Consider the following 24,455-nt stretch of genomic DNA (forward strand, 5'->3'; position numbering starts at 1 on the left):
CAGTCTCAGTTCGCGATTCTAAAAAATGTCTTGGCAGTCAATCAGGTCAGTTCACTACCTCCAGACTGACAGTTTGAACCGCAAAGATGAACTGACAACTGACTGATTGACTGATAGCAACTCTGTGGATGATTGGCGGGGCTGGTGAGTCACAAATGCTGAAAGGATGCGTCGAGCAATTCGTTGACGTGTACAGCTGATCCACACTCCGGTTCCGCAATTCTTATTGAGTTGGCTAAAGCCATTGGTACTCTACTGAAGACTGGTTGGAAACCAAAGCGGACCATCGTGCTCTGCAGCTGGGATGCTGAGGAGTACGGTCTAGTTGGAAGGTGAATTACCTATATCAGCCCAGCTTAGAAGACTCTGACTAAGTTTTTCAGTACCGAATGGGTCGAGGAGTACATCCCCTGGTTGACATCATCTGTTGTGTCTTACCTGAACATTGACGTTGGCATAGCAGGCACCATTCCTGACTTCAGTACCACCCCTGATCTCCATGCCCTCACCACTTCCACAGCCCGGAAGGTCATCTGGCCGCATGGCAAGAACCGCACATTATACGATGTCTGGGAAGAAAAGACTGGTGAAATTGACACATTGGGCGCGCAAAGCGACTATACAGCTTTTGTACATCGGGCCGGCATCTCCGCTATCGACATGGGCACCACGCGAGCGCCTCTCGATCCAATATATCACACGCACTCGAATTTTGACTCCTTTCATTGGATGACTAAGTTTGCGGATCCAGGTTTCGTAATGCACACAGCCATCGGAAAGTTCCTTACGTTGATGCTGTATTGTTTAGTCGACGAGGAGATTGTACCGCTCGAGCCGGCGAACTATGGGGTGGAGATGCGAGCGTGGCTAAAAGAATTGGAAGGTATCGTAAAAGAATCGAATACAAAGGTAAATCTTGATCTTGGAGAGCTGGAGAACTCCGTTGCTGTGTTCGAGGATGCAGCGCGGCAGTTCAATGCTGCTCGCAACATGGCTGTCAGCTCAAACAGTTCGGTGCTCAAGACACAGCTGAACCACAAGGCACGCGATTTTGGACGTGGATTCGTCAGTGAAGGCGGCCTCCCGGGAAGAGAGTTTTATAGACACCTTGTCTTCGCTCCTGGAGTTGACACTGGATATGCGCCGGTTACATATCCAGGAGTGACCGAGGCCGTTGTTGCAGGAAATACTACTCTAGCAGAGGAGTTCGTCGGAAAGACTGCAAAGGCGATCTTGGCTGCTGCAAATATTTTATTGTAGTAGATGAACGTATGTCGAACTTGAAGAGCAATGGAAAAAAAGTTTGCAAGGGCGCGTCGTTGCTTCGATTATACCATACGATTGAAACTAACCTCTCCATTGTACTTGAGCCATTTCACATCCTCCATATATGAAGCCGTCGAACTAGACAGTGTGCCAGTATATGTTCACGTCATGAACCGTGTTAATTCCCATGCTTTTCTGCGACTTCTTTCTGGCCCTTTTGTACCCACTCTTTAAACGGATCTTGTACATTCGGATCCTTCCTTAGTCTCTCGATCTGATCTTCACCCGACGGCACCAAAAGGCCCTTTTTCACAGCATCCCTCTTCTCGACCCCTTCACACCACTCTTTCAATTTCGGAAACTCCTTCAGCTCAATACCCGCCCATGGTGCCCACCGAACCCAGGTAAACGTCGTTATGTCCGCGATACTGTACTTGCCACGACCCTTGCCTGCTAGATAATCTCTATCTTCAAGGCGAGCTTCGAGTATAGAATAGAGCCGTTTCGTTTCGTTCTGATATCGCTTCACCCCGTACTCGATCTTCTCGGGTGCATATCGCACGAAGTGGTTCGCCTGCCCTTGCATTGGGCCCACGCCGGCATTCTGAAAGAAAAGCCATTGTATCATTTCCATCGCCTCATCACTGTCCTGGAAGCTGAACTTGAAATCTGTGTCATAGTGCTCGGCAAGATAGAGAAAGATGGCCCCAGACTCAAAGACAGCATAGGAGTTGCGGGTGTGGTCTATGATGGCCGGGATGCGACCATTAGGGTTGACTTTGAGGAAAGAAGAAGACTTTTGTTCGTCTTTGGAGAGGTCAATTGAAGTGGTCTTGTAGGGGATGCCGAGTTCTTCGAGGAAGATAGAGATCTTTTGGCCGTTGGGAGTGCCTGCTGTGAGGAGTTCGATATTGGGAGAAGTCATTCTAGTTTTATTTCCTGCTGCTTTCTGAATTGTCTTCTAATTGAGCAAGAGTAGGGATTGGGAAGAGTGGATGTTGGGGCGTCGATGTTGTATAGTTGCATTATACTTGCGCACTCATGTATCATGATGACGTGCGCTTCAAGTAGCTGCAGATCGCCGTGAGGGTCTGCTCGTTGCACATAGTATTGAATATCTCTGTTCTACCACGAAACCTATCGCGAAGGGAACAGAGATAACAGTTTCCTTAGCCGCAACTGTTGTAGCACCCAATCTCGGAAGTGGAGAATCGTTCATGATATCCAACTCATGTTGGGATTCTGGTTAGCGCCGCACTAGTTGCGTGCCTCCCAATCTTAGGAGCCACCATCTCAATACCGAATGAACTACAACGTATCGCAGGGGTTAGTCTGCCGCAACATATGAACACCGTTCCTTCTCTTCCACGCCGCGTGCTTGCACATAGTAACATCTTCACAATCGCCGATAATGCGCCGGTACGTCGATGCGTAGACATGCCGTTCGTTTCGCGCAGCACTGAGTGGTCTGATTTTCTTTCGGGCCTTAGTCCATTTTGGCCCAAAACAGCAACCATCATGCCACTTTCAAGACCAAGATCCAATCGATGTGTAAGGGGAGTGATGCATGTGACTTTACTTTGAGCGACTTTTGGAGCCTAAAATGTTGCTTCGCACGCGGAGTTGACGGTCTTCTGCTGTTGTACTCCTCTTTCTCACTCTCCATTCTACTCCTTGTCTTCTGCGTAACGTTACCGTCCAGCTCATTACGACCTGTACTGGTTTCATCTCCCAATTCAACCCTCCTTTTGGACCAACAACCTAGTTCGTCATACCGAAAGAAACAAGGTCGCAATGATGATAACACGTACCTTTTCCCTCACAAACTTCCTCATCGGATCATCGGCTCTCTGCTTCCAGATATTCGTCCTCTACCCCTGGCACGAGAAGCTAGAAGAAGAGTTCGTGGAATTGAAGAAGGAACATGCGAGACTACTAGAAGAGACGCACTCGAGGCACAGAGATGAACTGAGAGGAATCAGGGAACAGCTGGAGCTGGCCAACGAGCGAAGGAAGACGGGAAAGTTCTGGTAGAATCTTGCTACACGAATGGGAGGACAGGGAGCGGAGGAGTCTAGAGACAGATTTACGACAACTGAACAGGAAGAACGGAGGATTCGATTGCCCATGGAACGTCTAAAATGGTGCACCACAGCGCACCACTGAGCGGAACCAGCTGAGCCTTGCTACTCAAGCTTACGATCTCTGCTCAAAAAATCGGAAAAGCCTGGATCTGGCGCTCTCATAATCCGATCTACAGAACAACATCATGCTATGTTTACCAAGGGGTTAGCATCGGGCCCGGATGTTCGCGGAATGTATTACCACTGGTCTAGGATGTTTTCGATGGTCTATATATCTATTGTCAGCTTTCGCGCTTCTATGCGTGTCTGTAAAAGAGAGAGCGGGCTGAAATCATGAAACCCGAGAAGACATAAGATGAGCCGGGAAGCCGGCTACAATAGGCTGTGTGGAGTACATTAATCCAAGGCGCACGCATAATTTCAAAACGTGAGACGCACACGTGAATTCATCAACAAAACCTCATAAATGAATCGTATTCATCCTACCCATGTCTCTCTTGCTCGTTCATGCCACATCTACCACGTCTCCCAATGTCACTTTAGACTTCTGGAATGTGGACAAAAGCGCGTTGCAATGAAGTTTTCAATGAACTAGAGAACAAAGCGCCAGTCTACCTTTATTGATCAATAATTACATAGCTCCAACGGTCCCTCGGATGTCAAAGGCTTGTCAGGTCTGTCAAACGCGGAAGCAACTCCGATACAGCGGTAGTGGCCTAAATGGGCGGAAGCAGGGACGATCAAGAAGGGACGGGCAGCCCCTTACCCATCCTACCCACAATGACGTTAAGAGGAAGCGAAAAAAGACAGTGATCGGCACCGAACAAACAAAGGGATCAACAAACATGCATGTGCCGAACCGTCGTGACACGTTTGATGGCGCATCCAGCACGCAACCTAGATAGTGGCACAGAACTCGTAATGGCAGGAGGATTAGTTGAAGACGCGCGTTATGCGTTCGTTCAAGTCCCACATCCATTTTCACGTGCATCGTCGTTGAGAGGAATTTCGTATTCATTCGATTCGATAATCAAGCGGAAAGTCAGACGGGCACAGAGATAAGCCCGTAACAGTGCAGTCGGAAAGGAGAAAAAAATGAATTAGTAGTAGGAAACGCAACGCCTTGGTATAGTGGTAAGAAGTGTCAATCCGAGCCGTCATGCCCCGAGGAGCGATAATAGAGCACTCTTGAGTAAGCATCCTGGAGTCGTGGTGATGCTCTGCTAGATGCTGTGACTGGGTTCTTGACTGCCACCGGTGTGTAGCAATAGGCCGCCTGGCCCCCCCGTATGTCTGTTTGTGTGCTCGCTCGCTCTCCAAAGGATATCTCGCATGATGAACCCAGAAATTCGTGCCAGTAGAGAATAAGACCGCATGTATAACCGTCGTGGCTGCGAGCAGCGGTCGAGTCTCGGCAGGCGACGAAAGATGAAAGTGTCGTGTGCCGCTGCTCGGGCTTATGTCTCAATCTCCTTCTTCTCGCTGACGCCCTTTGGCCGGAAGACGGCGTCTTGACCTGACATGCGGCGGGCAAGTGCGCGGTCAAGCTTTGCTCCCAGCGCCAGCTTGCTCATGTCGTCGGTCTTCTCGTTGGTGAGGGCGTACCGTTGCTGGACCAGGCGCTTGTCTTCGAGGCGATCAAATCCGGCATTCCATGTCTTGATGTCTTGCGACTTGGGGTCGCCGGCGGTTGACGAGGCTGCCGAGAGGTGCGAGGGTGCGATGGAGGGTGTGAGAGTAGGTGTGGCGCTGTAAGTAGACATGCGGGTGGAGGCGCGGTTGGCGGCCGACTGTTGTTTCTTTTCGTTAGACTGTGCTTGTTCCGACATGGTCGCGGCGTGGTATTGGGTGCTGGCGTTGTAGTGTCGGGACGGGACGGGGAGGCGAATGGTTATATGGTGAGTGCAAGCGGAAGGGCAGGCGCAAAGGAGTACGGTCGAGCAAGCAATGTAGGTGCTGCCCGGCGAGCATCGACCACAGGCAGGGGACGTCTGAAACGGGCAGTGGATACGGGAGAATGACTTACGTTGGCAAGCATGGGCCGCGACGACTCTAGAGAGTTTGTCATAATGCGCGCCACGGCGTGTCCGGTGGTTGCTATGTGGGCGTGGGGTAGCGGGCCTCTGCGACGTCGATGTCGTGCCTATGGTAGATGCGCGACTCAAGGCTCTAGGAGAGGGGGCGCGAAGGCAAGTAGAACAGACAGATGCCCGTGTCTGTGCCGCGTTTGTAGAGAAAGGTGAACAGACGGGTGTAGTCGGTCGGAGTCCTGTGCTCAGCCTGTCTTCGTCGCGCGTTTCAAAGGGCCCAGATCGGCAAGGGGCTGCGTGAGTAGTAAGATGGACGCGCAGGGGGAACGATAGTTAGCGAGTCGCAACGGGATGCCACAAATGTTTGGTAGGGTTGATAAACGTCAGCCTTGCAGAAGGATGGTGCTATGTCGGTCTTGATGGCGCGTTATCCACCATCTCACCGAGTGTACATGCGGCGGAACACAGCATGGTTATGTACCCGCGGCTGTAGTCATCCACAGAGCCACCCTTTTAGCAGCAGCAACATAGCCAGCACCAGACTGCTCTGAAACGCTCGCACGTAAGGATGCTGCATGTAACGACACTCGCATTTCGATAAAGTGACTTGTATGCATGCAGTCAGCCTCCAGGACAAGCCATTCACGCCGCGATTGACAGCCGGCCAATCCCCTTTAGCACCACCCACGCTTGCATCGCCTATGCCACGTTTTTTCTGCGGGAACCCACCTTGGCCGCTACAGGGCTCGGTGTTGCTTAGGTCAGTTGGTCTCCGCTGGTGCGCGCGCCCATTGCCGCTCCTGGTTTGGTCTTGACGTCGGCTCTGCAGTCGGTCCATCGTAGACCAACTCCTTGCGTTATCATGAGACGTACCTCAAAGAGGCCCTCACTGCGGCGGAGAACACTGCATGTCCCAATCGCCGTCAGCCCGACTTTCCTAGAACGCTAATTAATGCATTCTTGGCTTCTTTGATGGAACTGCAGCTAGTCCTAGCACCAGATAGCCAGCACCTGTTGTGGCGTTTGGGTACCCAAGGATGCTGCCGTCCTACGGTACGATGAGCAGCCAATATCAAGGCACAAGCAGCCGCCCCTTTACTTCCAGTTATTTCCGACCACAGCATTCAACCTTTAACGAGAGAGCCAAAAAGAACATAGGTCGTGATGATCTAGAAGTCGCTCTGCCATCGAGCTTGCTCGCCATACCATGCCTACCAGCAGTTAGAAGCAACCCCAGAGCAACCCAGACTCCATCAATTTGCAGACCATCCCCATCCATGTTCGTACATGCGCAATCGCCTCCCCCACTCCATGCACCCTCCCGAAACGGCAACATGACAGCGCCTTTCATTCAATGTCCGAGCGCCTGCATGAAAAATGCATGCTCACCACGTGGCCGCAACGTGGGTTCCGTGGCATGCACGGCCCTCCGCAGTCTGGCAATGGCGGAGCACAGATGAAGGGTCGCGGCTGCATCGGAACAATTCTCCTCGATAGTGAAACCGCAGTCATCCCGAGGTTCAAGCACGGGGTCGCATGCATGAGCAAGTGCGTAAGCATACTGTACACCATACCACACCACGATGAAGTCGCATTGCATGATACGTATGCCTTCTTCATGGGCTGAAGATGGCGTTTCGGAGGTCTGGAGAGAAGAAAAAGCATCCTTGGCTTGATGAGACGCGATGGCATCGCCTACCATCAAGTCTAGACTGCAACTGCTGCGACGCAACCTGTCCCGCCTTCGTTGACCACATCTCCGAGGAAATAACATGACTGACAGAAGGCAATAATTCCGAAACGACTGAATGTGTGTATAGCAAGCCCGAAAGCGAATGTACCGTACAGTCTGGTATTGCAAGAATAAAACAAGCGCCCTGTCTTCTGCTACTAGTCGCTACTCTACATCGCCATACCCGGTAGATGGTCGAGCCCTGATGGATATTGTTAGCAGATTGTCAACACACACGCACAGATTCGATGCCCTTACATCCATCCAGGTCCTCCTTGATAGCGCTCTTGACCTGGCACTTATTCATCGCTTGAACATTCTGGCTCTGCGATTACTTGTTAGCAGCCATTCCATACTTCGAGAGCTCATGTTGCATCACTTACCTTCAACGGTCTTCCATTCTCACATGCCTGAAACATGCAGCTGTTGTCCATAGCCTTCTGCAAACTGTCGTCCTTCCAGCCAAAGAGGTAATCAGCGTGGGTACCGTAGCCTTTGTTGTCATTGTAAGAAAGGAAGAAAGGATTGGAGCCATCCTTGGGCCACATGTTGTTGAACTGCGTAGTATCCCACAGCGTCTCGTAGGCGACTTGTGGCATGCGGACTGGGTGAGAAGATGGGCATGCACCTGCGGGACTGAAGGCTTCTTTGGCTGTGTTGTACATGTGATCTTGGTGGTTGGGAGAGTCGACATTCTTGCCGTCCCAGCATCTGGATGTTGGCGTATCAGGTTAGTATCTGTCCTACATACAGTTTGCATAGGAGGCTGCTTACGATGGGAAGTGATGCACAGTCATGATGCCGCCTTTGCAGGCCTTGGGTGGGAAATCTGGGGACTCCGGGAAACGAGTGTTCTTGTCTTGCAGACAAACAAAGCGAAGACCGGGGTGCTTCTTCGCGTCTTCTACAGTGTTGGTGGTGGGAGATCCCACGGTCATGCGGAAGCCCTGAGAAGATTAGCAGTGCATGAGCTGAATGAAAGGTATGACTGACCTTGGGGAACGCGGTTATCTTCTGATTACCATTACTGTTGAAATCTTGTTGCGTATAGTAGATAGCTGCAGGGTAGTAGGTACAGAGTCAGTGCATAACTCATTTGTGATGATACAAAGACACTCACTCATGCCACCGTTGATGCCGTTGGGCAAAGCACTGTTCTGCATAATGGGTACCCGTTTGTAGGAGCCGTTCGTATGCTTAAAGAACATGGCTGCAGTCCAGTAGTTGCTACACCTGTTAGAAGCTATCAGCAGGATATTGCGAGGGCTATCATACCTGAAGTCTTCGGAGAATGTGCATGTAGTGCAGGTAGCTATGGTAGATGGATCTTCCTGCATAGTCGCGTTGAATGCATTGCCTCCAACGATTTGGTGAACGTGAGCGGAAGGAAGTTTGCCTGGCTCAACGAGCGGATCAAGCCGCTGAATGCTCAATGTCGAGCATCCGAAGCGTAGTGCGGCCTGCGCGGGTACGGCGAAAGTGGCGATCTGGTACCACTTCATCTTCCTATGTTTTTGCTTGGCTCAGTGAGGGCGTACCTACTGCAGAATAGGTGAAGGACGAGTTGTCATCTTAAGCTGCAGGATCATCACTCTCTCCAAATCTTGGTGTAGGCATACCATCCTTGCTACATGGTGTTGATGGTCCGTGATATCGAGACGCTTTACCCATTGATTAATCGTCTCTGTATGGAACCAATAACAGCCATAATCGTTAAATTTCCCCGCGTTAATGTTCGAAAGATAGTCACAGTGCGACACCAACGCAATTAAGTCCAGATTTCGGCACTTGCTTCCCGCGTAAACCTCCGAGAAGCACGGCACTTCTCGCTTGCAGTGGACACAGGGATTCTTTCTATCGCCATCATTGAAAGAGGCCATCAAACAGCGCTACATGACAGATGAGAGTAAGGATCAGTGCATGTGAGCGCAATGCGTGTACCTATAGAGAGTTGATGTAGCGACGCCACGCTATTAGGTATTCGCTACCTAGGTATCTCTGAGTGTCGACCAAAGACGCGCTAATCGACTCCCATCCAGATTCGCGCGTGACATGTCAATGCAAAGTGAAGTCGCACAGGTACTATGCGGCAAATAAAACGCCCATCTCAGTGTTATGGACGCCTTGAGAAAGATTGTATGACGTCGATCAGCCTAGTGTGGTGGGAGCTTCAACTGAGCGAGAGGAAACAAGAATCGAAAAGCTTGGGACGCCTGGTAGAGATCGGTGACATAATAGCGAAGCTGTTAAAACAGTCGAAGTCTGTGCGAAAGGATGCTGGGTATTGGCTGTCTATACACGGTTATTTCATATAGTGCGACCTGCGAGACTTCGTTCTGAGGAATGGCAGGCTCGCATGGGGCCAAAGTGCAGCGTCGGACTTCTGGAAAGCCATCAGCGGGCGGAAGTGACAAGGGGAAGAGGGGGAACGTAGGTGAAAGGCGTCTTCATAAGTGTTCTAACTTTGAGTAGCACCAGTGCCCTTGGAAGTCCAGTATTGTCAGGTAGGCCCAAGCTCCGCGATTGGCAACAGAGCGTGTCGATAGTGAAAGCGTACCTAGGTAAGCACAAAACTCATGAAGCCATCTAGACCACGATCGAACGATCAACCTTGAGTCGTCTCCACACTAAAGTGAAGAGGTGGGACGCTTGACGTAACCGCGACCGTTAGGCGTGCTTCCCGAAAGCTTATCGGGTGCCTGACATGGAGGGGTTAAGGGCGAACGACGTTCGCTACAATCGACGGCTTGGCACCCGCGCCTGCCTATCACGGCCTCTTCATCGCTCCCGGTACCCGATACACACCTTTATCGCAGCCTCCAGCACGAAGCGACATGAGACGGAATGCCCACACGTAGAGCAGCGATGCCTGTTGTGTTTACATTGCAGTTGTTGTGAGCTACTCACACTTACCTCCGACAACAATACTACAGGTCTCAGGTACACCTGATGGTCGAGCCCTTGCGTATAACAGTGGCGATTGAAACGGGAACGGTGAGTAAAGGGATGAGAATTATTTCCAGCATGATACAGGGTTACTGGTATGAGAATCGGATGAGATGAACATTAATTTTCGCGCTACGCTTTAAGACCTGTGCCATCGTCATGCATGTATGCACTTCAGATGCCACTTAGGCTGGCAACACTTGCCCCGTATTCTCTCCATTTCCTGACATCAATATCATGCTCAAACTTATCCCGCCACGCCAGCAAAGTCGACGAGTTCGACAAGCACATTACACACACCATCAGCCCACACAGCGAAAGCCTTCTCCCTCAGAACGCTATACCAGTCATCGGCGTTGCGAACATCGCGCCATCCCTGAGGACCAATAGACTTGATGGTGTAGCGGGGAAGAGACCTGATTTCCTGATGGCTGTCGTTTGGGAAGATGGGGTAATTGTTGAGAGTCGAAGTCGGGTTCGGAAGAACAGAGTGGGGGCCGTCTGCTGACGAAGACTGAGAGAGACAAGCAGTCGATGGAAGTGCTTCATGCTGAGCATGCTCCGTCTGTAGCGCGTTGGCAGCAGCAGCAAGTCCGCGAAGATTGTCTGTCCCAGGCTCAACGTCCTGAAATACATTTTCCGTCTTTAATTCAGGGTACTTGTGTTTGGCTGCTTTGAGCAGAATGACTGTCTCTCTCATGAAGTCGTTGTAGTCATACCACGCCAAGTGTGCTTGTGCTTCAGCTGTGATGCGCTTCTCGTCGAGCTTGTTACCCGGTCTACTTCCCGACGAGGGGAGCACAAGGAAGATGTTGATATGAGAGAGATTTGGTTCTGTAGGACTGTTTGTGGGCAACTGGTCGGCGGGTTAGCAGTGTCAATCATTCCGATAAGATGTACGAACAAACGTTACCTTTGTACTTGATTGTATAGAGTCCACACTTTCTCTAGTATCTAAGGTTGCTTCCGGTTTTGGAGGAAAGTCCTGAATAGTTGTCGTCGGAATCGGGGTCGACGAGACAATCGACCGTGACGAATGCGGATGATGAACCAGGTTACGATCGAAGACTGCTCGCGGTTGCTGCTCGACCCCATGCCCTGTATCGTCCTCTCCTTGCTGAGTCACAGCTTCGACACTACCTTCTTTGTCTTTTTTCTTTGTGCCACCCTTCCTGGTTTCGATCGCGTACTGTCGCTGCCGCTCGTTGGTGACCATGCGTCGCATTAACGGGGTAACGAGACTGATAATCTTGTTGCCATCTCTTGGCCATGTCAATCTCTCAGCCGGATCAGGGGTCTTGTCCTCCCCTAGTGCACGGGCAGCTTCGATTGCGTCCTTCTCGCCTGGCTTCTCAACGTCTTCGCCAAAGAACTGTTCGCCGACTCCGTCGTTTAAGAAGTCGCGAACACAATTGAACAGCCGTAACTTGACCATGTCGGTATCACCTTTACCACGGTTACCTACGCAATTCTGCCGTTCCGGATGCGATGTGTCGAGCATGTAGACTTTTGCTAAAGCCTGCAATTGAAGAAAATTTTCTGGGCTGAGCTGGAGGGACATGAATAGCTTTGACATTGGAGGACGTGTGTACTTCCGGGATGTTCTTTCAGAGGAACGACGGAAGAGGGCAGCGGCGGAGTGTACGCCTGCGGCACGAGCATCGTTCAATAGAGACTCGCTGGAAGGCGGTACAGTTTCACCAACACAGTCGCCATGTATATCTTGGCCATGGTCCTGAAGTTGAGGATCAGTAGGTCCACCAGTTCTACGTCGCTTCAGGTGAACGAGCCCATCAGCTTGGTGCGAAGTATCTTCAGTTGGGGTACTGGCACCTCTCTTTCTCCTACTTCTGTCGCGTGATGTAAGAGTCCCTGTCACAGCATGTCCAGTGTCCATAGTATACGCTACCTGACCCGCGGCGGTCGCAGCCTCCAGAAGCTCGACAAGGTTATGGTTTTCCTCCAGTATGTGTTCGTCTGACGTCTGACGAGCAGTGGGTTCGGAGTACAGGTGTGGATTGAGTTGATGTTCGAGCGGCGATGCGACAGCAGCGGGACCGGACAAGTTATATTCATCCTCGTCGGACACGAATCGGGGCGGCGCAGCGTTTGCGCTGTTGGACGTCGTGACGAACTGGCCGGAGCGCATATGGTAGTATGGCGCGTCAACGTTTGCCTTCATCGTGGTTCGTATCCCCCGAGATCAGACGGATCAGACGGTGGGAGCCAAACAGGACTGGGAACGGTCGGATAAATGAGCTGTCAATACACAAATGGTAAGTCTTTGGGTCAATGTATGAGAACAAGAGAGCAACTGAGGTCATGCAAGTTGTGCTACGAGTGAATCCGACTCGATGCGTCTGGTAATCGGACGCGACACCGAATCTCTTTTGTATGCAAGCTCCCACGAGGTTTGGTTTGACACCGAAGCATGTACATGGTTTGGTTTGGGCGCAGTAGAACAACACTTGCGATTCGATAGAGAGAGCAGAGTATAGTTTGGCCCGACTGGAGAAGAGGGCGGATTGCAGTTTGACCCATCTCGGCGACGTAATCTGGCGTAGAGGTGCGGAGATTGGGATCGTGGTTTGGTTTGATGCGAAATGTAGGGAAGCAGATCAGCAGACACACCTGATTGCTGTCGTGTACGAACGACAAGCGGGGCCGACCAGCGGGCCAAAGACGTCGCGATAGAAGGGTTTGTCTTGTTTGCACAATTGACACGCGCGCATGTGACCGGGACGTAGCGACGATTAGATAAGCCATCTCCTCTCAACACGCGTCGATGATCAACATGAAAACAGGGAAAAGACCATGTTGCAAGTAAAGCGATATTTTGTATCATTCGTTTCCTCCGTCTTCAAGTACGAAGCGGTGTGTCAGACCCAGATAGCATGCCAGCAAAAGCCCCAAAGGCCATAGACACTTAACGCCAGATGCCATCACACCCAGATACGCCTGCAAAATACCCAGGGTATCTATACAAAGAAAGAAAAAGCTAAAAACCGTCGCCTTCATGCCACTCCCTGCCAGCTTCCAACGCTCGATTGTGTGGGTCTCGTCCCCGAATTTCTGCATCGTGTTTTAGGCTGTCCACAATTGGCCTCAACCGATCAATCTCTCTTCTGAACTCGTCATCTTTCCCTGGCTCGGGGATTGTCAACTCCTGCAACTTTGCCTGGTCGCCGTTCTTCTGTGCCTCTTCTATCTCCTTCCGTTTCTCCTCCCACTGCCTGAGATCCCTCTCCCGATCGCTGAGTTCGTTCTTGAGCGCCATGAAATTTTCGTATGCTTCTTCGCCGCCAAAACAAGATCCATACTGGTCGCAGAAACATATGTGTTCTTTGGGGCAAAATATGTTCTGACCTGTGAAGACAAACTGCCACACGTACTCCCAGATTCGTCCGCTCAGGCGATCGGGGAGTCGCGTGTTGAATAGCCAATCTCTATACCAGACGTATTGCGCGTACGGCTTCGCTTGTATACGTTCCCGCGAGAGGGCAAACTGCGCACAGCAGGGTTGCGCAAGGACGGTAGGTACTTCGTCGAGAGGGAAAAGCTCGCTCCACGATTTCGCTAGGAGCACCTCTTCCTGCTTCTGAGCATCCTGTTCGGTGTTTCCAGGGTGCATCCAATCGGGACAGCCAGGATGCCAACTGCATCTCATGTTCACGAAGCCTTCCCTCCAAACGCGGTGTCGATTCAGTCGGGTTATGAGGAGATGCGCATCGTTGCCCAGAATTTCGTCGTTGTGCCAGGACAATTGATGGGCGTGCATAAAGATAGCGACGTCGGGGAGATTGTCGTAATTGTCGATGATCCACGAAAGATACACCATGACTTCGTGTCCCTTGTTCTTGGGCGGATGCAGCGGCGCGGAAGGATCATCGGCGACATAGACGGCTGTCTGCTGCTCTGGCATCTTCTCCAGTATCCAATTGACATTCTCATGCTTCGTCTTCGCAATTATCAGTGTCGAGGTAAAGTTGTGCTCTGGCGGCATTGGCGAGCCTGGCTTGAACACGGGTCTCGGGTTCCAGTTCGCATAGTCTGGGTCTTGGATCGTGTCTTTGGACGGCTCGGCGCCGCCGGTACTGGAGGGTGGCTGCTCATCAGTCCCAAAGTGCTCTCCCAAACCAACATGTTGTGGTATGCCCCGCCATGCTTGACTGGTGTCAATGCCTGAGTACAAGAATGCGATTACGAATAGCGTGAGGATTAGCGCGAGGACAGGAATGACGTTTCGACGGGTCATGCTGGTGAAAAAGGTGGGAGCGAGCGACTGGCAGGGAGCGAAGGGCGTAGATCGCCAAGATCAGTTTGAGATCTGGCGTGTCTTATACTGTTGCACTGTCAGCCGGCCATATTTGAGGTGTCGGACTTGTCAACCCACGGTGGAGTCGCCGCGCGGCAACTGGGGTTCAGGGAAAGCTCCGCAGTGACGAACGACGATGGAGATCGCGCAGCGCATGTGAAAGACAAAGATGGAGTCACTACCCAGAGATGACATATACACTGTGAAAAGGTGGCTAGCCACACAGAACATGACACACAAGACACAGGTGTTGCACCTTGCGGCCCCTCGGCGGGCGCCGCACCGGTGGTGATGATTGACTTGGGCTGAGGTTTGGTCGTGCTAGATGCCACAGACGGGCCGCTAACAGCTCCCTCTAACCCTGCCTATAGCCCTGCATCAGCCTTCCATTCGGTGCACCCCACGACTCCGCGGTTCCCGTGCATCATCCAAGAACAGCTTAAATGTTTAGCCAGGTACAAGTGTTACGACAGCATTTCGCGTTCGCACTGAAGACAAGCGTTCTGTGAATCAATTTTGCATTCGAGACTATGTGTGAACTAAATGGTCGTGCAAAAACTACAGGAACTAAAGGCGCTCAGGCGCATTACCAGCTTGTCAGGCTCATGGTTAGTTGTTTGATCAATGGTTATGGACGCTCCAACACCAGCAGTGGTGGCCCAGGGATGATAGTCGCAGCCCCAGTCTACGTGCGACAAAGGCAGCTGAGCCTCCTTGGTCGCAAGGACTTGGACGCAATACTGGAGCCGAGCTGTTACGCAACGACACAATCTGTGCGCGTCCTAGCACGACCAGAATATAGTTGGTCATTGAAAATTCTGCTCTACGTCCTCAAACGGTAATAGAACATGTCGCTTGTTTTTACCTTTTTGTGTGGAGTCTACACTCCGGCGGTGAGTGTCATCATGGGGAAGGCACGTATGACGAAAAAGGAAGTGACACAAACGAAATTGGAGGGCACGCACCTTCGGTTGTACCTGACTCTAAGAGCCCAGACATGCATGCACCGCTTGTCCGTTTGCATAGAGCAATCGCGACTCGTCGGCAGGCAACAATCACGGGCTCTGGCATGGAGTGACTTTTGGAACTCGTGCAAGCTGCTTTGTCTCTGCTTCTCGACAAATGTTCCTTACGTAGTTGGGCGAAATTACATTGCGAGATTGCTGCAGTAGTCGGGGGTCGGTGAATGCAGGCCCTTCATGTTACTGGGTCGGGGGCTGCGTTGACATGGATTGCGGTCATGGTGGATGATAGTAAGAGTATTTAGACAGTGCTGGTCATGCGGAAGGTGGTGTGGACTGGTTACTGGACGTCCAGGTTGCATCGTGAGGCAGTAGATAGAAGTACAATTTGGTGTCGATCAAGATGACTGGTGCTCCCAAGGGCTATAGACGTTGCCCTGAAAGCATTTACCGAAGTGCTGAACCGTTTCTCCAAGGAAAATACCGAGCCGACGAAGGCTAAGACGATGTCGCGCTGCAAGACGGCAGACCATGGTGTGATCCTACCTTGCGCTGCTGCGAACCATATCGAAGAACTTTTGTCGACCACATTTCCTTTGTATGCGTGTGAAAGCCGTATTAAACTGAACCCAGTGAAGTAGCCATAGGATTACAGGAATGAAGTGCTGAGAGAGAGGCGCCAAACCGAGGAAGCCATACGAACCCTAACTTAGTACCGCTTGGGTTCTGCCTGGGTTAGCGGAGAGCTAGCGGTATGAGCGATCGTAGTCACCCTCGTACGAGCGTCCTCCGCCGTACGCCTCACGCGGAGGAGGTGCATCGTAGGCGCCAGCAGCTGGGGGTGGGGGCCTGTCGTAGTAGCCACCTCCACCACCCCGACGATCATCGCGTCCGCCGTCGCGACCGCCATCCCTGCCACCGTAGCTGCGATCAGAGGCATAGCGATCGACACCACGAGGACCGTAGTCATCGCGGCGGCCGCCACCTCCGTAGCCGCGATCATCGTATCTTGAGCTACGGGAACCATAGTCATCGCGTCGACCGTATCCGCCGCGGCGGTCATCAGTGTATCGATCGTTGTAGCGAGGGCCGCCTCGGCCACGCCCGCCAAACTCTGAGTTGTTATTAGCACGGCATGTAAAGTGCAGACAGTAATCAGACTTACCACGCTTGGGCGGTCCGTAGTACTTGCCCGGAGTGGGAGTACGGGGACGCGCACGGCGGGCCTTCTCAATGCTGAGTGTGCGGCCCTGATGGACCTCTCCTTGAAGACCCTCCTTCGCTGCGTCAGCCTGCTCAGAGGTGACCATCTTGACGAAGCCAAAACCACGAGACTCCTTAGTGTGAGGATCGCGCATGATGTTACACTGCTCTACCTCGCCGTACTTCTCGAAGAGACGGGTGACCTCTTCTTCGCTAAGAGTAGGATGAATTCCAGTGACGAAGAGGTTGGAGCCAGAGTTACGGCTCTCATCGTCATCATCCCTACGCTCTGGCGGCGGGCCACTGAGCAAGCGTTAGTCAACAGTTCCATCAAGGCGAGCAAGCAGATACATACCGGCTGTCGCGACCGCCAGGTGAGGCACTGCGGGCACGCGCGCCATCGTCGCGACGGTCACCACGCGGAGACCTGCTACGATCGCGCTCATAGCCGCGAGGCTCGTCTGCAATCCAGTCAGTATTCGCGCGATCATCACACAAGGCGAAAGACAAACCATCGTAGCCGCGCTGTTCGTTTTCGTACTCCATGGTGATGATGTTGTGGTGGGTCGGGTGAGTTGATAGTTGGTTGGTTGAGGAAAGGTGTTTGCTGAAGCTTCGAGTTGGGCGATTTTTTGGCAGGACTGATCGACAGTAGCCGCGTCTCTACTTAGTAAGCGTCGCGCTAATGGCCAGCAGCGCTGCAAGTGAGTGGAGTAAAAAGCGGGAAATGTGATGAGAGAGTGGAGGTGCCAGGCGAGCCAGATGCTATTTGTAGGCGACTACCTGGTACTGACACAGGAGCTGTCCTGGAGGCAACTGCTCGCCCGAAGTGAGGCAACTGCTCGCCCGAAGTGAGGCAACTGCTAGGGGTAAACGTCCAGCGCCCTGGCCGCCTTGTCTTGCCCATCAACGTGCGTCAACATCACTAGTGAACCGCCGTCTCTCACAGAACAAGGCTCTATTTTACCTGTCCAAGACTTTCACAACACACCGCATCACTTATCAAGACGCTACCAGTGGTGCGTGTTGTAGCCAGCTATGTTCATATTCAAGCCTATCGCAATCGGCGCTTCGTTAACCGAACCCCGTCAGACGCCTTGCCACTGGCTTCACCCAATTACTCCTACTAAGATGCTCTGCTGAAACAACCCATCGAATGCGGTATCTGTTGCAGCCCTGTAAGTGAACACCATGCGCCAGTTGCACCTCGTCTACCCAGTAAGGTAGGTATGTTACAAATGCCAATGATAATACAAGACATGCCTCCAGGAGTGCATGCCAAAGAAAATAGTGAAAAGCAAAACTAGACCCATCGTCTACCATCCTCTCGACCTCTTCTGCCTCTTACGTGCAACTGCTTTTTTGATCGCCGCCACATTGGAGTCGGGTGTGTCAGTAGGCCGAATAGGATCCGAGTCAGCCAGACCGTCTAGTTCGTCATCATCGAGCTCGCTAAGCTCCTCGCTCATGTCTCGGAGTACCTCTCGGCCAGTGTACCGTTCCTCATAAACAGTAGTACCGTGGACGTCGAAAGTCTCAAAATACCAGGGGACACCGCCATTGCCGAGGGGGTTTAATAGGTTCTTCTCAGACCTTGGAGGCGTCAGAGGCTCGGGACGGCCATTGGTCTCGGCATGAGATCCTGTTACTGCACTCTGAGGCTGGTTGCTAGATACGTGAAGAGCATCCTGTCCGAGTTGAATAGCAATGGCTGCCTCGTCCGCCGCCTCATCATGCGCATGATGTGCATCTGCAGCGTTTTCGTCAGGTGTGGGCGCCATCTGCATCTCCTCGGGTTTTTGGTTCAGCACAGCAGCTTCTTCCCCATCAACAGCCTCTTCTTGAGCTTGCTCAACAGCCGTCGGGTCCGTTTCCGTCGTTTGTCGAACAGTCTCAGCCTGTGAAAGAATGCTAGGTCTGCTTTGTAGCTTTTCATTGAGGAGCGTCTCCAGATCGGGCAACTTCTCGTAAGGACGACCAGCTAGCTCAGACTCCTTCCTAAGCGCATCCTCAAAGTAAGGTTGCAGAACTTTGGTAATCCGTTTTACGATCTTCTTCATTTCCTTCTGCTCAGAGGTCAAACTGCTATGCGAGACCTTGTTCAGTTGTTCTTCGGCCTCGCCAACGTTTGTGACCGCGGCGAACCCGAGCTCTGCGCTCAACACCGCGGCTACATCGTCATTGAACGTCTGCACTGACGTGTAGTATTTCTCGTCGAGTTTTGTCTGAAGATTGTTAAATCCTTCAGTAAAATACCCTCTACTATCGAGCCTATTGAAAGGTTAGTGAAAATCTAAAGCCAGCAACGTGCTACTTACGCTTGCGCTCGCACCAGAATAGGCTGAAGGAGTTGAGGGATCGGGAAGTATATGCAATCGACGATCTGCTGCAGTATCAGGACGTCCTTGAGCTTCTCGGCTTCTCGCTGTTTGACCATCTCGCATAAAACACGGATCTGCTCCATGTCATCCTCGAGGCGTTCTGCAAACTCAATGCGTCGCTGTAGTCGGGGCCTGCCAGCTGCGCCCATGCCCGCAAAATTACGGCGAGTAATCTCCATGGACGAGAAGGCTTCCATTTGCAGCTGAAGGCGCTTTAGAAGAGCAGCACCGCGTCGAGCCTCACGCTTGAGCGTCCAGTACTTGCAGGCCTCTTGCACAAACTCTTTGCGCTTACGCACATTGAATTTGATCAGCGTGTTCTCAACGTTGTGGTAGACAGCTTGGGGAACAACGGGTGCTCCTGACGGAAGTCTCCAGGACTTGGTAGATTGCCCGCGCTTCCGCTTGTTGGATCCGGGGGTATCGTCTTCCGGCCCTTCGATAGAAGGCATTGCGTGTGAGGAGCCGATGGAGAGGGCATAGGCTTGGCTGTCTGGCCATCGAACATGACGCATAGTGTGGCGATAGAAAGCTTTGGCATCTGCGATTGCACTCTCAACATCATACTCGCGCTTCCAATCTGATGGAGTATGACGATCGCAGTAGGCTTTGAGTACGGTCGTATCTTGTGGGTTTGAAGAATGTGAGGACTTCATGCGCAAGCATAGCCTGGCCCTTCGTGCACATGTGACATGAAAGGCCTCGAAACATGACTTGTGGCCGCATTGGATGCATGCTCCCATCTTCTGTTTGCATATGTAGCAAGACTGTCTGGTAGTTAGTGAGCTGTTCGTGCGGTGGGGCATGTCAATTCTTACCAGCTTCCACCTAGTTTTGGGAACCTTTTCAACATCCTGTACTGGTTCTTGGAACGTCGCATTGCCCAGTGATACCTCCGGTATCCACATGGCGCAGAGCAGATGTGCCCACTTCATCGCAGTGGTTTGCTTGAACGCGCCGTCTATATTTGGACAGAATATGCAACCCTGTGACTGTCAGCATGCATCGAATAAAGCAGACAGGGCCAGGACATACCGGAAGCTCGCTGACAGGGGTGCCGCGCCCCACCAATTGACATCGTCTGCACAGCCATTGTCCTTCTGGTATGAAAGGCACTCCATAGCACTCTTGGTGGACTGCCAGGTCACAACCATCGCAAAACACTATTGCATTGGTATTTTCGCAGTCGCCATCGTCACAGATGGCGCACTTTGTGTCCTGCTCTTCGCCTTGGCCAGCAGGCTCTCCGTTAACTGCGGCTGCGCTACTGGAGCGTGGTCGATGCGTCTGAGGTGGTTTGGGGTTTGGTTTGGGTATGCCTTTCACATGTCAGCTGTTGTGTCCAACATGGCAACGCATCGGGCTAGACTTACGCTTCTCCAACGCATGCCACTCTTTCTCGATCTGTGTGATGGTTACTTCGAATATTGCAGGTTTGATGCCTTCAACCCCTTCTTCCTTGCGTTGTATATTGAGTGCTTCCAGCCACCGATCGTCTTGCTCGTCCATATCATACTCGACACGGCCGACGGCAACAGCACCGGCAGTTCCTTCAGCTTCTGTCTGGAGAGTCAAATCCAGATCCTCTTCGATAGAACCCTCGGGTAGCCTGATCAGGCTGTTCTCCGACGGCCTTGTAAAGATCTCGCTTTCCTGGTATCCAATATTCGCCATAGTCTTGTCGACATAGTTGACCTTGACTCCCTCGCTTTCTTCATGTTCTTTGAACGGATCGACTTGGCGCACTGATGGCTTTGGCAGATTAAGCTTCTCCCTTGGGTTCATGGTCGGAAGGGGGTTGACTCGTGGTCGAGGCGGCGATCCAAGGCCAGCCAGCATGGAATCTCTATTGCGAGGAGGTCGGCCTGGACGTCGCTTCGGTGTGACAAAAGCGCCTGAGCCGTTGACGGCTAAGCTGGCATCCTCTTGCTCTTGCGCAACATTCTCTGCTTGTTGCGCCCGCAGACCGTCAAGCATGGCCGAGATACCACTGTCGACGGCATACTGGCCGGTAGATGAACCGTTCAGCGGAGTTCCTGGGGCGCTGTCCTGAGGGCTGATGCCATCGATCTGGTCCGCGCTGTAGACAGGGAACTCAACGTCTATGTCCAGGTCCGGATGAAATTCATCCCAGCTCCGCTCCTCGCGCGGCTTGTATCCATCGTTTTGAGCCACTGCGGCGGCGACTGCGGCGGCCGAACTGGAACGCGGTCCAGCTGGCGGCCTTTCGCGTCGGGGTCGGGTGTATGAAGGGGAGGGTGCTGATAGAGGCAGGCCTTGCCGTTCGGCGTTGATGCGTCCTACGCGGCCACGGGGACCAGTGTACGCGTATCCTCCGGGACCAGTTCCTCCTACAGGTGTCTCTAGCCCAGCGTCATCCACGTATCTTCCCCCGCCTCCTGGTCCGCCTGGAATGTACTTGCGCCGCTTGCTGGCTGGCGCTGAGTCAGATATGTGTCGCCGGGGCGGTCGTGTGCTTCTCACGCGTGGTAGTGGTGTGTCGGGAACAGGCGCCATGTAGACAGAGCGAATGTGTCTAGAGGCCCGCAAGGGTGAGGTTGGGAATCGCGAAATCACGCGCCGGCGCCGGTGCTGTGTCGTGAAAGCTACGGCAAGCGCGTATTCACCCGGCAGCCAGAATGCACCGTGTTCATCGATTCGGGGGCCAGCGGTAGGCGATGTGCGGAGGGGCGTTGGCTGCGAGACGGGCGCGATACCGTGATGCGCCTGCTTGGAGGTGCAAGCCGGGGTCGACCAAACCGGTTAGTGCGCCAAGCACCATGTGGGCTGGAGCTAGTTCGCAGTTCCCGTTCACACCAGGCTGCACCCTACTGTCTTGTTGCAGAGCCGATCGCTAATTACCAAGCCCATCTTCGGCAACTCAGCTGTGTCTGCGGTCTCCCAACGACTATCCTGACTGCCATTTTCATCATCGCTCGGGTATTCCTCCCACGCGCCGTCAGAGCTGTCTACGTTCCGGGCAATCACCCTGCGTTTTTGCCCAGCTCATTCTTGCATACCACACTGGCACATGTTTTCACCATTACCGAAGCTTTGCTCTACAATCAAATTCTTGTCGTGAGTCGTGCATCTCCGGAAACTTGAGCCAACACGACATCTTTTGTCAGACCAGGGCTGCCGATCCATTACCCCAGATTCCGCTGTCACAAGCGAAATGGTTCCTGCATGGACACAGTCAGTACGGCCTTGCTCGGCAACTTGGGTGCTAGCATAGACGGCACACTCTCCAACGACCATGTCCACGGCAAGCTTCGCAGTGATTACTAGGTTTACCTCACAGCGGTTGGCGAAGCGCGGTTATGTATTCTGGCAACAGGGTGTCTCACACTTGCAATCATTGTTACAGGCCGTGTAGCAATCATTCTTTCACTGTGGTCAGCTATGAAGGCGGCGTACATCTTTCGCAAAAGACGTTTCCCGAACACTACACTTGATGCGCATACCTCGAGGTGACAATAAGCTTGTTATTGCTAACTAGATGATCCTGACATTGTTCTATTGTCATGCGCCAGACACTGATGTCAGCATCTACGGAGTCCAGATATGGCGGCGCCCTTGGAAGTGTTCGGGATGGTATCACATGATCGAATGCCGCGTCTTGAGCAGTCTTGCGATCCTCAGATACGAAGCATCAGCACTAGCAACGAGAGTAGCCATACAGAGGAGTTAGCATTGGGTCTGGAGAACACTGAACCAACAGCAGTTCATGCTTGGCTAATGAGGCGTAGCAAACCAAACTGTCGATCTGGCGGCACACGTCCGCCAAGCTTGGCTCACAGAACAATAGGAAGTATTTTACGAATAGGTACTAGTCTTTTCGAAGGTGCATATATGCAGTGACGTTCCTCCATGTGTCTAGCATCGCTGTTTTATCCTCACGACAATAAGCTTTTCCAGATCACAACTAAACACCTGCAACGTACCGACAGCGAATACCTGGATCTGATTGTACTATGGCTCAGCCAGACTCAACCACTTCGAAACCGTTCAGAGTCATCATCGTCGGGGCCGGCATCGTCGGTTTATCGCTCTCCCATGCCTTACAACTAGCCAACATTGACCATGTCGTTCTTGAAAAGCATGATAAGATCGTTTCAGTAAGAGGTGCAGCACTGATTATCTGGCCCCCGGTCGCACGCATCTTTGACCAGTTCGGCATTCTCGACAAGATCGCTAGGACCATCACGCCTGTAGGCAAAGAATATATAAGATGGCCAGACGGAAGTGTGAGCCGGTACGATCCTGTTCAACAGTATATGAGCAAACTGTAGGTTGATCTCGTGTTGTCGCATTACCTGAAAACCAAGATAAAGGACGAATACTGACCCACAAAAGCTTCCAAGTACCGAGTATCTTGTTTGATCGCCAGGCTCTGGTATCACATCTATACGAGGGGCTACCAGACAAGTCGTACATTCACACTAACCGGCGGCTTGAAAGGATTGAGCATACTGAGACTGGTGTTTGTATCCATTTGGCGGATGGCTCTGTGGAAGTAGGCGACATGGTCATCGGAGCAGACGGTGTGCATAGCCTTGTGCGACAGCTCATGTGGGACTATGCCTCAGAATTTGAACCAGGAACAATACCTGAAAATGAAAAAGAAGTCATGAGATTCAGCGAGTTCAGAGGTATCTTCGGTGTCAGCACAGTGAAAGACTCGTTCAATCTTGGACCTGCAGATACACATGTCGTTCTCGGTCAAGACAACACGAAAATGGTTTTTACTCAGCATGGGAAAGTATATTGGGGTATCACCTTCAAAGATGAGGCCCATCTGCCAGAGAAGAGAGACAAGGCTACAGAAGCAGACATCGAGGCAGTAGCGAAGAACTTTGCCGACCATCCTATCACGGAGAAGATCAAAGTAGGAGACTTGTGGGGAACAAACATTAGGAACGGTCTTCTCACTGTTGAAGAAGGTGTCCTAGGCAAATGGTATGCTGGGCGTATAGTTCTCGTAGGCGACTCAGTTCACAAGGTACAAATTCCCTTTGTCCCCGCTAGCAGACTCTTACCTGACCCAACAAAAGATGACCGCAGACATCGGTATGGGTGCCAATATAGGCATAGAATCTGCAGTCTATCTCTGCAATATCCTCCACCGCGAGTTTGGCTCCACGCCCACTCGACAGATCACGGATAACGAGCTTACTTCCCTCTTCGCCGAATATCAAGCTGGCCGCCACGAGCGAGCGAGCGCTTTTGTCCATGCGAGTGGTCAGGTGACACGTATGAATAGCTACCAAACCTATCTTGGTCGCTTTTTTGTCGGGTATCTGGCGCCGTATATCGTACCCTTACAGAGGAAAGCTACTGCAAGGACGTTGGCTAAGGCTCCGAAAGTGGATTATGCGCCGACGAGGACAATCAATGAGAGCGCCGAGGGATGGCGTCTGAATGAAGAGAGGGAGAAGGAGAAGGAGAAGGAGAAGAACGTCGATTGGGCGAAGTATGTGTTCTTGACAATTATGCTAGCGGCGAGCTTTACGTATTTCCGGCCTTGATGTCGTTG

The 24,455-nt window shown here is 52.2% G+C and overlaps 10 protein-coding genes across 10 annotated transcripts; 3 read left to right on the forward strand and 7 right to left on the reverse strand.

Moving 5' to 3' along the window:
• Positions 1-196: 196 nt before the first annotated feature.
• Positions 197-1,260, forward strand: J4E82_009364 (uncharacterized protein; the record flags this gene model as incomplete). The annotated part of the gene is made up of 2 exons (XM_051735589.1): positions 197-332; positions 384-1,260. Coding segments are annotated over 2 exons (1,013 nt in total), but the record flags the coding sequence as incomplete, so codon positions are not given.
• A 184-nt stretch (positions 1,261-1,444) lies between these two features.
• Positions 1,445-2,191, reverse strand: J4E82_009365 (uncharacterized protein; the record flags this gene model as incomplete). Its single annotated transcript, XM_051735590.1, has 1 exon — positions 1,445-2,191. One exon carries the CDS (start codon positions 2,189-2,191, stop codon positions 1,445-1,447), a length of 747 nt encoding a protein of 248 aa, XP_051584616.1.
• Positions 2,192-3,060: 869 nt separating this feature from the next.
• Positions 3,061-3,300, forward strand: J4E82_009366 (uncharacterized protein; the record flags this gene model as incomplete). Its single annotated transcript, XM_051735591.1, has 1 exon — positions 3,061-3,300. The coding sequence occupies one exon, from the start codon at positions 3,061-3,063 to the stop codon at positions 3,298-3,300; it is 240 nt and encodes a 79-aa protein (XP_051584617.1).
• A 1,507-nt stretch (positions 3,301-4,807) lies between these two features.
• Positions 4,808-5,418, reverse strand: J4E82_009367 (uncharacterized protein; the record flags this gene model as incomplete). The annotated part of the gene is made up of 2 exons (XM_051735592.1): positions 4,808-5,140; positions 5,377-5,418. The coding sequence occupies 2 exons, from the start codon at positions 5,416-5,418 to the stop codon at positions 4,808-4,810; spliced, it is 375 nt and encodes a 124-aa protein (XP_051584618.1).
• A 1,864-nt stretch (positions 5,419-7,282) lies between these two features.
• J4E82_009368 (uncharacterized protein) lies at positions 7,283-8,614 on the reverse strand (the record flags this gene model as incomplete). Its single annotated transcript, XM_051735593.1, has 7 exons — positions 7,283-7,314; positions 7,371-7,437; positions 7,496-7,823; positions 7,887-8,059; positions 8,106-8,170; positions 8,233-8,339; positions 8,388-8,614. The coding sequence occupies 7 exons, from the start codon at positions 8,612-8,614 to the stop codon at positions 7,283-7,285; spliced, it is 999 nt and encodes a 332-aa protein (XP_051584619.1).
• Positions 8,615-10,305: 1,691 nt separating this feature from the next.
• Positions 10,306-12,240, reverse strand: J4E82_009369 (uncharacterized protein; the record flags this gene model as incomplete). The annotated part of the gene is made up of 2 exons (XM_051735594.1): positions 10,306-10,914; positions 10,963-12,240. 2 exons carry the CDS (start codon positions 12,238-12,240, stop codon positions 10,306-10,308), a joined length of 1,887 nt encoding a protein of 628 aa, XP_051584620.1.
• Positions 12,241-13,056: 816 nt separating this feature from the next.
• Positions 13,057-14,313, reverse strand: J4E82_009370 (uncharacterized protein; the record flags this gene model as incomplete). Its single annotated transcript, XM_051735595.1, has 1 exon — positions 13,057-14,313. The coding sequence occupies one exon, from the start codon at positions 14,311-14,313 to the stop codon at positions 13,057-13,059; it is 1,257 nt and encodes a 418-aa protein (XP_051584621.1).
• Positions 14,314-16,081: 1,768 nt separating this feature from the next.
• J4E82_009371 (uncharacterized protein) lies at positions 16,082-17,084 on the reverse strand (the record flags this gene model as incomplete). The annotated part of the gene is made up of 4 exons (XM_051735596.1): positions 16,082-16,449; positions 16,501-16,841; positions 16,894-16,999; positions 17,051-17,084. The coding sequence occupies 4 exons, from the start codon at positions 17,082-17,084 to the stop codon at positions 16,082-16,084; spliced, it is 849 nt and encodes a 282-aa protein (XP_051584622.1).
• A 770-nt stretch (positions 17,085-17,854) lies between these two features.
• On the reverse strand, positions 17,855-21,436 carry J4E82_009372 (uncharacterized protein; the record flags this gene model as incomplete). The annotated part of the gene is made up of 5 exons (XM_051735597.1): positions 17,855-18,809; positions 18,857-19,686; positions 19,738-19,905; positions 19,955-20,238; positions 20,293-21,436. The coding sequence occupies 5 exons, from the start codon at positions 21,434-21,436 to the stop codon at positions 17,855-17,857; spliced, it is 3,381 nt and encodes a 1,126-aa protein (XP_051584623.1).
• A 1,457-nt stretch (positions 21,437-22,893) lies between these two features.
• On the forward strand, positions 22,894-24,447 carry J4E82_009373 (uncharacterized protein; the record flags this gene model as incomplete). The annotated part of the gene is made up of 4 exons (XM_051735598.1): positions 22,894-23,207; positions 23,276-23,435; positions 23,487-23,921; positions 23,974-24,447. The coding sequence occupies 4 exons, from the start codon at positions 22,894-22,896 to the stop codon at positions 24,445-24,447; spliced, it is 1,383 nt and encodes a 460-aa protein (XP_051584624.1).
• Positions 24,448-24,455: the final 8 nt, after the last annotated feature.

The sequence above is a fragment of the Alternaria postmessia genome (assembly GCF_024291825.1).
Source record: "Alternaria postmessia strain BMP 2775 chromosome Unknown scaffold_89, whole genome shotgun sequence".
NCBI lineage: Eukaryota > Fungi > Ascomycota > Dothideomycetes > Pleosporales > Pleosporaceae > Alternaria > Alternaria postmessia.